Source organism: Prinia subflava, chromosome 6 (genome assembly GCF_021018805.1).
Source record: "Prinia subflava isolate CZ2003 ecotype Zambia chromosome 6, Cam_Psub_1.2, whole genome shotgun sequence".
NCBI classification, from domain to species: Eukaryota; Metazoa; Chordata; class Aves; order Passeriformes; family Cisticolidae; genus Prinia; species Prinia subflava.
Window position 1 is genome coordinate 3,966,477 of NC_086252.1, and position 12,155 is coordinate 3,978,631.

The following is a 12,155-nucleotide window of genomic DNA, read 5'->3' on the forward strand; positions in this document are numbered from 1 at the left end:
AGTTTTGGTACCTCAGTCTGAGGGAAGTAATGCCTGCAAGTTTGATGTCCAAGCTAGGTATCAAAGCTAAACTAATGCCTCCGAGTTCTGCACTGGTGTCTGAGACAGTGACTGAGCAATGGCAGGATCTGCTCTATATAAATACAATCTCAAATGATTCTTTTTTAAATTAATTTGGATAGACATCCTTATAAAAGCTTCCTGTCGAATTCCATCATTTTATTTCTGCCAAGGACTTTTTTCTGGAGTGTGAAATCAGTCTGAGACTTCTGTGAGGTTTATTTTTCTCAAGGAAAATAAATGCAGGATGTAAGTATGCAGAAAATATGGGCACCTATATTAAAGCCATATACTATTTTCCATGCTTGCAGTGGAAATTTTCATTTGCTGCAATTTTGATGAGCTTTAAACTGAGATTTTCCACTGCATTTCCTGCCATTATATTATTATTAATATTGCATCTGGAGAGAGAAAATGTGCTTAAATGTATAAATTATGTGGAAATAAAATTTGGCCGGCAATTTATGACCAAAATAGCTGTGCCTCATGCACATTCCTCTGCTGTAGCTATAGCGCTTGTAATGTTTTATTAACGTTGATTTGCAATATTTCATTTTCATTAAGTATCTTGTCCAAGTGAGGCTCCCGTTTATCAAGGCAGAGATTTTTGTGTGCAATTCATGTAATATTTTTAAGGTCCATAGTATTTTATGTTGGTTTTCATTCAGGTAGGAGAGAGCGGAATACTGCAAAAGGATGTGGAAAAAGTCTGTTTGCAATTAAAGGAACACTAATTGGACTTCAGGGACTGTGTGTAAGATACACTGGTCTTTCCCACGGCCACACCCCGAGCATATGATCTTCAGCTGAATTCATGGAAACATTCGCAGTGCTTCCTACAGATTGCAGCTGGCAGTGTCAGTGACATCGCTGCCCCGCAGGGCGCGGGGTTTGTGCGGCGCTGGGTTCCATTCTGAGCTCCATGGGACAGGAGCGTCCTGAGGGGAGCGGAACCCGCGGTGCGGGGCTGCTTCCATCCCGCAGCTCCGCGGGGCAGGAGGGTCTGAGGCAGGGGTGTCCTGAGGGGAGCCGAACCCGCGGTGCGGGGCTGCTTCCATCCCGCAGCTCCGCGGGGCAGGAGGGTGCGGAGGCAGGGGTGTCCTGAGGGGAGCGGAACCCGCGGTGCGGCGGGCAGAGCGCCGGGGTTTGTGCGGCGCTGGGTTCCGTTCTGGAGCTCCATGGGACGGGAGGGTCCTGAGGAGGGCGGGCAGAGCGCCGGGGTTTGTGCGGCGCTGCCACCGCGGGGATGGCACCGGGCCCTGCTGACCCGCACATGGGCCTGTGGCTTCCAGACTGCGTGCCGGCCAAATTGTCGGCTCCCCCACCAACTGCTCCTGCTATGTCAAACTTCTCACGTCTTTCACAGCAGCAGCAGCTCTGCAAGCAGGATTTTTTCAGTGGCACAGAATCGATTCTGTGTTAACCGCATGAAAGCGTAACAGGGTGTCAACTGAGGTATAAGGCCAGCTAGACTTGTGCCTGTCCACTTTTCAGCGTTGTTACTCTCTAGGATTTCAAAATGTAATTTTGATGCAATTGCTAGACAAATTTGAAAATTAAAACAGGCATAGCTTCTTACTTTCAGGTAAAAAATATATACAATTTCAGGTGGAAGAAATTTTGCCTAAGTGGTATTTCAGAAAAGATACAGAAATGTATTTTTTTCAATTAGTGCTAAAGATTTCTACTTAGATACTCTTAGTCAGACTAAAAGACTGAGGTCATGTAAAAAAGAAATTATTCTTTTAAAAGTAAGTTCTCACTGACAATGATAGTTCATAAAGATCAACGCTCAAATATGTTCTAGGTGGTTGAAAATGGCATTGCCTGTCCAAACAGTCATAAGTGCTCTTTGGGGGATTGTATGTAACAAAACAAGTTGAGACTCTCAGGTTTATATTGGTGCAAGTTAATTTTTGCCCTCTGTGTCTAGATCAGGATGAGAGAGGCAAATACTGAGAGAGGTTACTGCAGCCACTGGATAGCAGTTTGCCTCTGTTCCAAGGATGTCATTTTGTTAAGCCGATTAGATAATTGCTTTGATCCTGTAATTGACTTTTAAACTGACATCTCTAGCAAAGTGTTTCTTTCTCCTGGATGTTTCTGCCCATGTCAGAGTTTTGCCTATGTCCATGTTCCTGTGGGTGTGGTAGGGTGTGGGTGAAGCTGAAGGTAATTCCCATTTAGAAGACTTAGAAACAACCATGGGTAATGCCTTCCTCCGTGTGGCAAAACTGTTGTTAACTCAGATTGACAGAAAATAATGTTAATGCAAAATACCATTGTCTTTAGCAATATCTTGGTACATACCATCTGAAGGAAATGTGGGCAGAGGATGGGAAAACTTCTGTCACTGCCGCCTTTCTGGCTGCCTCAAGATGATTTCTGCAGCTAATCTGTGAGGAGAAAGAGATCTCCCTGTATGCATGATTAAAAGGAAGGCTCTGTTTATAAATGTAAAGAGAAAAGCTTTGATGTTGTTGTGCTCTTAGTCTGCCCTTCAAGTATGTGCCTCCATGGTTTTCTTCCGTGAGGGGTCATTCCTGAGCCTTGCTCTCCTCCCCAGCTCCAACAGGTCCTGTGTCTGTGTGGGCCTCCACAGGTGCATATTCCAATATGCAGGTACAGACTTGAAAAAGATACAGAAGGTAATTTCCTTCCATACTGTTGAGATTTACTACCTCTGGTTTAACTTTCTTGAGTCGTTACAGCCAGCATGGCCTGCGTAAGCCCAGCTTAAACCATTTGCTGTTAAAGGGCCTTTTCAGTAATGCTGCAGATGCAAAAATATAGGTGAGATGGGGATTATCTGTAGCTCATTAAAGCAAAGGAGAGACAAGCTGCAGACCACTAGAATTAAAAAGGTTGGGTTTGGCTGCTGCTTGTTCTTGGCTTTTCTACAGGATGGATTAGTAGCTGATAATTCAGCACAGTATAACGTGAAATGTCTAATATTCAAAGGGTGAAATATTCCAGAGCTTGCACTTTTGACTTCTGGCATGTGAAATTTTAAATTTAAGAGGAAATGTTCTGAACTGTGGTGACTTAGGTTGACCTGGTAAAGGCTTTGAAGTAGCTGGTGGTTTATTTTGTTTTAAATAAGTATACCAAGCTGAATTTATCTAAAGCTGCTTTAAATTTACCCTAAGTGTTTTGGACTAGTAAGTGCATCAGAAGTATCTCATGAGAGAAAGTGTTACTATTTGGCATGAACTTTCCATATGAAATTTCATCCTTAGCCAGTGAAAGCTGCCTTGGGGATAATTTAGTTCTTGTTTGGGGGTTTCGTTTGGTTGTTGTTGTTTGGGGTGCTTTTTAAGTAAAAAAAAAAAAAGAAATGCAACACAAACTCAGAAGATTATAGTGCTTCTGACATTTCCATGGAGAGTTTATACTTTGTTCATCAGTTCTGGTCGAGTCATTGACCACAGGTGAACCCAAAGCTGGGACACCAGTTCTGATGCTGTGGCTGCACCAGCACTTTGTTTATCCTGGCACAAGCAGTTCCCCTTCCTGGCCACCTGCTCCCTTTCCATCCTGCTCTGAGCTGCTGCTGTGCCATGGTCCACCTGAAAATTAACAACTTCATTTTAAAATCGTATTTTGAAACTTTATTGCTTTATTTATAACTGACTGAGAATATATTTGTGCGTAAATATTCACACTTCTAAATGTGAATCTAAGGAAACTCGTGTAAAGCCTGTAAGTTTCATAGGATATGCTCAGCTGCCAAATTGGGCTGGGGCCAGTGAGAAAAAGCCTAAGTGGTAAATGCTGAAAAAAACAAAAGTCCTGGTACATTTTGCTTAACCCATTTTCCCATTACCTTGTTCTGACCTTGAGAAAAGTCTTTGAACTGTGGAAATACTGTTCTTGTAAAATTAGCATGTGTCAATGAAGAAATAACAAAAAAACTTCTAAAACTCAGCCAGTTGAGAAAATGACTTCATGCCGTAAACATTTTCACAAGGAAACCTTTGGATCTCTTTTGGGTCATTACTTGGTAAACAGCATCAAATGGAGTCATTCATATTAAAAACACTGCAACAGTAGGGCACACAGGGCAACAGTACACTCTGCAGCTTTTAAACAACAGAGGCTGGGAAAAAGATCCCCTTCAGCATCCCAACAAGGGGCGTTACACAAGTCCTAAGGTCTGTTTGATGAATTCATAAATTCATACTGTCTTTGCTTTAATTCAAAACAGAAATAATTTTGCTTGAAGGTGGAGAAATTTTCTTTGGAGGATTATACTGTGTTTTTCATATATATCATAGGATCTCTGAAGTTGTAAGAGACCATGAGGCTCATTGAATGTATCTCTCTGCTCCTGGCAGGACTACCTAAAATGAAATCCTATGGCTAAGAGTATCATGCATATATATAAATGTATCTAGGCAACTACAGTTACATACCTGGTAACAATGTGGGAGTTCTTGGACTTGTTAATAGCATGAAATCCATGGAAAAGAATGAATGTCATGAGCTATTCCCTATTATTTAAAATAGCATGTTAATTGGAACATCCTTGCCACATCACAGCAGTTGTTTTGCAAGAAGTAAAATTTCAGGGAAGTTTACTGGGTGTATTTCAACCCATTTTGAAAATTACTATTACAAGAATATAGTACCATAAAAAAAAATAAAGGGAAGTACCAAAACGAAATCATCTTGATCCATCAGCTATCAGAATTTATTCATTCACTAGTCTGCCCTCGTCTTCCTTTCTGGTAATAGTTGTCTCTAGGATGCTTGCTAGTGGATTTTCACAGATAACTTCATTCAGCAGAGCCTCCTCCCTTCCAAGTGGCTTTGTGCTTGAGTGATGGCTCTGGAATTTCAGAGCCATGCCTTGCAGAACTTTGAACTGAGCGTGGTGAGTTATGCCTGGCAGCATATGTCACTATGCTGATGGATTTTAGGCATGAAGACACAGCTGGATTAGGGCAATGGGGTGAAAAGGGTTAAGCTTATAAAATAAGCTTTTTTTGTTTGGTTTGGATTTTTACTGGACCTCCTCAGAATAATTTGCAATGTCATCCATATACCTATGAACTGATCAGAAGTGTTAGAAAATAGAGGAAAACTACCACTACTATCACTGTCATAGGTTCATATAACTTTAGGTGTTATTAGAACTGGCAATGACCGTTGCCAATTACTGCTAGTAATTTCTGTTGGGTGCAGGTGACAAAACTTTTCTGAATGGTTGCCAAAGCTATTCATGGGAAGAAGCACCCAGGAGTAATTTAATCTGTGTAATCTCATACGCACATGGTTCTGCAATCTCTGCGAGGCCTCTGACATGCAGCCAGAGTGATGCAAAACCAAAAGCAAAAAGTGTGCTAATAAGGAGAATGCAAGATGTGAAACATCTTAGTGAGCCAGTCCTAATTTCCACCTTGCACAGACCTGTACCATGAGACCAGCACAGCACATGGCCCAGGAATTAAACAGTGAGGACTTTCTCTTACTGAGCTGAGCTACCACCTGCAAAAGGAAGCTGCTGTACAATAACTCAGGGATAAACTGAGATATGCCACTGTGTTTCTTTATTTCTTTCAGTCCTCAAGAAGACAGTAAATGCCATTGAGTCACAACTTCTTCCTAGGAGAAACTCCTGTAGAGAAAGGTAGAGAGAGAATGTTTGTGTGGCGATATTTTATTTACCTTTACTTTCAAGCTCCGTGATTATTAGGAGGATGGAGTAACTCCCACACAAACAGCTGTGAGTTGTTTACTATGGGATACCACTGAGCAGTTTGTTCAAATCCTGGCAGAAGTGAGTCCCTCAGAAAAAACAAAAAGGCAGATTACCCAAACAGGCAGATTTCCAAACTGCCTTGTGTTGTTCTTGAATATAAATGTGGAGACTTTGCAGTCTATGTGCAGGACTCAGTGAATCTGCTGTGCATTATTGTTTGGCTGGTGCTGCCCACTTGCAAAGGCCTTTTAGTCAGAGAAGTATTTCCCAGAAAGTTTATGTTAGTGAAGATGCAAGTGGAGGCTCTATCTGTAATTCCATTTGAGGCTACTGGTTTTGTTGGTTTGGGGGAGTTTTTTATTAACAGTGCAATTTGAACAGCAATTCAAATTAGGGACACTTTGAAAAGTATTGGGCATTTTCCAACTTGTTTTTGCCTTTATCTTGGGCTGAAACAACCAAACGTTGCCTGAGGTTTTAAATACTTCAAGTTGTATGCCTCCCTCCAAAAAGAACCAGAAGTAACAAAGTGTCAAGAAAATACCCATTCTTATGCCATTTTCAGGTGAAGGTTATATATCTGTATACAAACATATTTTATAACAACAAGTGTTCAGTGTTACAAGGTTACAGAACGCTGCAAGGTATATCATTTATACTGCACAAGATTTGTGGCTTTCTCTTTGCTGTAATTGGGAATGGTTGTTTTGTTGGCTTCTGGGCAAATCAGAGATCACCAATTAGTGAAAAGTGTCTGGGCATTTATGGATGGGCCTGCAGTGCTGTCCTGTGCTGCTCCCACAGAGCTGCATTCTCACTTGAAGTCAGATTTGAGAACTTCTTGAGGTGGAAGCTGCCTGTGTTTTTTGTTTTGTACTAAATGTGGTTTTCAAGTTCAAAAAATTTTTTTTTCTTTTTAATGACTGCTTTTTTTAACCCTGTTACTGTATGGTTGAAATGGGAAGTGTCGGGTGCTCAGCAAGGGTGCCACTCACTTCTGGGAGGATGGAGAAAAGTTAAAAGTAGAAGGAGCTGATGAGGCAGGATGGCTCTGTAGAGAAAGCGGGAGGAAGAGAAATGGGAACATCTGTTAAAGCTATACTAGTGACTATTTTAGCTAAGTCCAGCTTGCAGTTCCTTTTTAATTCCTCATTCTTCAGTAGGTGTCACTGCTAGCAGTGACAAACACAACGTAGGCCTTGGGGTATCGTTAATGGCAGCACCTTTTTTGTTGTTATTTTGTTTTGTTTAAGTTATCCCACTCTTCACTAAATGCACAACCGTGCAGCATAAATAAAATGGCATTTCAAAGGTCTGGAAGATCTGATTTACTGTTACAGTTCCCCATTCTTTTCTCACTGATGTTCCCTTTAGTGGGCACATGCTTCAGCCAGAGGACTGCCAGTAGCTGTAGTGTTGTCTACACCACCTCAGTTTCAGCCAATACCTGCCATGTAAATGTAAATCCCAGCCTGCTGACTCTTGTGCAGATTCCCACTGCCACAGAGTGGAGTCAGGGGATTCCTTCAAGACACTCAGATTAATCCCAATCCTATACAGTTCTTTTCTCTGCCCCACAGTGGATTTGTCAGACTTAGAATTGCAGAACAACTTGGGAAGCATCAATATTGAAGGAAACCCAAGAATGGTCTCTTTTCACTATTAATTTCTTGTGTGCCATAATACCTCCCAGCTTTGAGAGGGAAAGAACTTTCAGAGAATTTGGTTTGGTTTGTAGCTCATCAGAGCAGATGATTAATAAATGCAGCCTGACTTTCTTGGCAGTACTGGCTAGCTGCCTCAGTCAGTGGAATATATTGCTGTCCATCCCTAAGAAAATCCTTCATTTTCCTGGGAAAGGTCTTGTCCAGACTAACTGGAATAAATATTGAGTGAATGAATCCATGTAGTGACGCAAGAAATGTTTTCCTACAGTCCAAGCAGGCATCTGAATGACCTTCCATCCTGCATTTTGTAATTAAGTCCATAAGTAGTGATGTTTAGAAAAACGTGGTGGTTGGGGTTTTATTCTCTCTATATGTTAGCAACTGAGAGAAATGAGTGGAAAGCATAGTGTGCATTATAGGCTTGACTTAACATTTTATCTCCTGGGAAGACTTAATAATTTAGCAGCTGATACTGGAGCAGTGGATAGGAAATGTCTACAAAACCACTCGGTTTGAAAAGACTTGGACCCTTAAAGGAACTGAGCTAAGGGATGACTCTTGATATTGTGAAACAGGAATAAACTTGGACTCTGAATCAAAGCAGATAATTTCTGCCTTTGTTTATGTGATGTTGTATCTTTTAGATAAAATAAGCAAGGCAAAGTGAGAGCAGTATAAAACCATGCATTTTAAATTTTTCATCCAACATTTGTTTTAGCATAAGGATTTTTGGAACTATTGTAGGGAAAATTATTTTGAGCTCTTGTATACGTGTATAGAAACACATACACTAAATTCAGGTGGCTGTTTTCTACTTGGTTCATCTCTTGGCTTGTCCTGTGCACATCATTTGTGGATTTTAACCCTGCACAGATGTGCTTTGTCATACTTGGGAGAGAAAATATTATTGACTGACTTTACAGTAAGTTATTAATTTCAGCTTCCTTAGAAGGTATGAAGTTTTTGCCCTGGGAAAACAGACACATCTGTAAATGAATTAAATATGTGATAGGTTTCAATTAATCACACTTGACCCCAGTTGTCATGTAGAATTGAGCTCTATTGAGAATATTGCCCTTCTGTTAATTTAGATCTATTTTAGATATCTGGTTTTAGTCAAGCCTTAATCACTGCACAAAGATATTTAGGTTTTTATTTAGCTAACAGATCTTTTAAGTTGATTCGCTTTAGTTCTTATCATGTGGATTTTTCCAGGGAATTAGTAGCTCGAACCAAGGATATATTTCATGTATGCTAATTGGTCTTTCTCTAAGTGTTTTCAGATTTGAATTTGAGCCTCACCTGCGCAATTTGCAGCAATCAGTGTTCCAGGATTGCATGCCACTGGTCAAAACAGAAGGAGGATTATGGATACAATTTTAGTCTGCGTTAACAGGCACATTTAAATCACACACAGCTGATTTTACAACACGTTTCTTGTCTTTGCATCAGGCTGTGCAATAAACAGCAGTGATTTCATATTTAGTAGTTATTATGTCCTACAAGATGCTGTTTATTGTACTAGGGTTGTGTTAGGAGGATCCAGTCCCAGCAGAAAAGTAGCAATGTTGAGTGTTTGCTTTTTGTGGCTGAGACAGGGGTGTTTGTATAAAACGAGCATTTTGTGCCATTATCTCTGCTGGCCAATGTGCAGCCAGTTATTTGTCATACCCCCATTCTCTCATAGCACATCACTGCTGGGTAAGGAAAACTTCCGAAGACGAGAGCAGGTGTGATGTGAGGGGGAATGGGGCTTGGGTCAGGACACAGGTTTGTGTGTGGTACAGCACCCACAGCCCTCTGGATTCTCTGGCAGTGGGGTCTCTGAGCTGGATGAGCTGTGTGAGGGACGTGGGGTATGCAAGGATTGTGTCCTAAATCACAGAGTGAGAGTTGGAGTGAATTCATCTGTACCAGGCAGCTAAACTCATGCACATGTTGTGGCTTTTATTTTAGCTGAGAATAGCTTCATTAATGCTGCTGCAGGGAGATACTTGGATTTTTGACATGTGGTTTAGATGCAATAACTAAAGTGAGTATGCAGAAGTCTCTTTTTCCATGATGCAGATGAAAAGCTCTTATCTCAGTTCCAGGTTCAACTTTGTGTTCTTCTCAGAATACTTCAGGACACTAAAATATTAAAAGACAAAACTCTTTGACATTTCCCTTCCTTTGGAGGCAGTTGTCACAGCAGGTTTCCATTAGATTGATGGTCTACTTGCTTCATAAATAATTGTGTGTATTTTATGCTTTGGGTGAATTTTTCACTTCAAGAATCAATTCCAAAAAGAGTCTGCAGTGTAAGGTCGTCATAGCCGGCTTGGATATTTGTGTTTTCTTCAAATGACAGATAAAGAAACTACAGATACAAAAGTACTGCAGATACAGAAACCATTTAACAGCTCAAGAATTCTTGCATTGCTACTATCATCCTTGCAAAGCTGGAAGTTCAGGATGAAGGGGCTTCTCACTAGATCAGTCATCCGAGAAACAGCAAAATGAAATGTCAGGAGCTATGAAATAAATGTGTGTGTTTGGAAGTCTGAGTGTACTTGAGGGAACAGACCTGCAGGTTGCTGAGATGACCCTGAGGGCAGTTCGTGTCTCGGGGCTGTTTTTTTGGGGTTGGTAGCAGGCACCTGCCTGGATCAAACCCTCTGGAGGTGCTGGTTGAGGCAGGGAGGCAGCAGTGCTGAGAACCCTGCTGGAGTCCAGTGCTGAGGAACAGAGTGCCTTGCTTTGACACCAGCTTGTGCATCCCTGTGTATTTCACATGGCATCACTGTGCGTGAGTAGAAACAGAGAGGAACTCCGTCAACTTGTTTTAGTTCAGAAATAAAATATGAAAGTCTTCTATCAGTCTTGCCTTTCATTAATTGCTAAATTCCTTTTTTTTTTTTTGTCTTTTTCTATTGCAGTTTGAGTTCATTCAGCTACAACATGAGATTGATTGCACCAGATATGAAAATGACAAAAATCTGGATCACATTTTTGCTGTTCTTCTTATTGGTTACTATGGTGAGTCCTATGAATTTTTAAAATCACTTCCAATTTTAACTATGCTGTACAGAGTACCATAGAAATTATTAATATGGAAGCTCAGAAAGAGCTAATCTTGTATTCAAATGTAGCTTCTGCACAACAGGATCTTTATCTACCTTCTGTTGTCCATTAAATTCCTTTGGCAAAGGAACAGAAATAGTATTTATCTCTGCTGAATTCAGCATATTCTCTGCTGGCTCAGAACAGTAGCAGTGGACAAGTGACACAGAGGCAGTACCCTGCTGACCCCAAGAAGAGGAGGAGACTAACTGAGATTCAGAAACATCCTCAAAAGTTTTAATTTTATCCCCTGTACAACAGTGGTACAGTATTTCAATCTGCAGCTTTGTTTTTCTGTGAAGTTTAGTGACTTCCCATAAAATATTTAATTACTATTAAAAATGCACTTAAAAAAATCAGGTTTTGGTCAAGATAACTTTCCTAAGATATTTTAATTTTTAATTTTAATAGCTATCAAAGTAGTTGTCTGGTCTTTTGAATAACATTATCTATTCTGAGGGTTGACTTTATGGTTCACTAGACTACAGAGAAACCAAATGGCTCTGGACAAGCTAAATGCTTCAGTGCATAAAATGTATGGAAGGTCTTTTTTTGTAAAGGATCATTTTGGGCCTGACTGAAATGTCTTTAGTCTAAACTTTGATATGTTTCACTGGGTTTTAAAAAAGCTGTTCATATGCTTCTAACTGTGTCAGTGCTTTCTATGCATGTTGCCATTCTTATTTACAAATCTTGTCAATTGTTCCTACCCCATGCTCATTCAGGAGACATTTATCAAGATTCAATAGTAAGAATTGCTAAATTAACTAGAAAAACATGAAATCATATTGTCAGTAATAAGATTTGAAGATCACTCCCTTTCAGTAAAATAATATTTCAAGTACAATATTTGAAAAGATTGATGTTGAAAACATTTGTGTTGGAGCTTGTACGTGGTTTGCTAAAAGAAGTGCTTCTCTTCTTAGTTCTTTGCCTCTGCCACTCCAGCTGAGGGACATCAGAACACCACAATGGACTTTGCCCAGCTGAGCGTTACACGGAATAAAATCATGACGGCGCAGTACGAATGCTACCAGAAGATTATGCAAGATCCCATACACAAGAAAGAAGGTAGAGATTGTTTTCTCATGAGGTTTTACCAATGCAAGTGGTCAACAGATATTATTACAGTAATTCGGGGTCCTTTAGTTATATTAATTTCTTATCTTGCTAGCAATTGCTTATCAGATTGTAACAATATTTTCCCGATTTTTTATAAGCATCACTTTGGGATGCGTGAAGTAATGTGTTATACTATGCCCCATAGCACCACTTCTGATGTAACACAAAGCTTTTTCTTTCTGATGAAATAAGAAAATGTTAATTTTAATAGATAGCTAGATTAAAAAATCATGACTAATTAATCTTGCCACCTTATTTGATTTCATGCTCTTATTATTCCTCTGTCTGCCTGGTCACATCTGCCTTTAAAAATTGTAAGTGTCTTAATCCACACAGCTTCCCTGCTCTGAGGGTTGTGCTGGTGTCATTATTGCTTTTCCTGATAAGTCACTCAGAGCTGACCTCAGCAACTCTACCTGTTGCTGTATCCACTTGGTAGCTTCTGGAAATATTGAGTGGCCTTTGAGACAAGGAAAGGTGATTGTGTTCTTTTACAGAGA

General features: G+C 40.3%; 1 protein-coding gene across 4 annotated transcripts in view; it reads left to right on the forward strand.

The window, feature by feature from the left end:
• The window catches only part of CALCRL (calcitonin receptor like receptor), a 68,457-nt gene that overhangs the window by 24,761 nt on the left and 31,541 nt on the right, over positions 1 to 12,155 (forward strand). For all 4 annotated transcript variants that reach the window (XM_063399924.1, XM_063399926.1, XM_063399927.1 and 1 more), the window contains exons 2-3: positions 10,350 to 10,449; positions 11,460 to 11,604. In XM_063399924.1, coding sequence (XP_063255994.1) covers positions 10,350 to 10,449; positions 11,460 to 11,604 — 245 coding nt within the window. The remainder of the gene's footprint in view (positions 1 to 10,349; positions 10,450 to 11,459; positions 11,605 to 12,155) is intronic.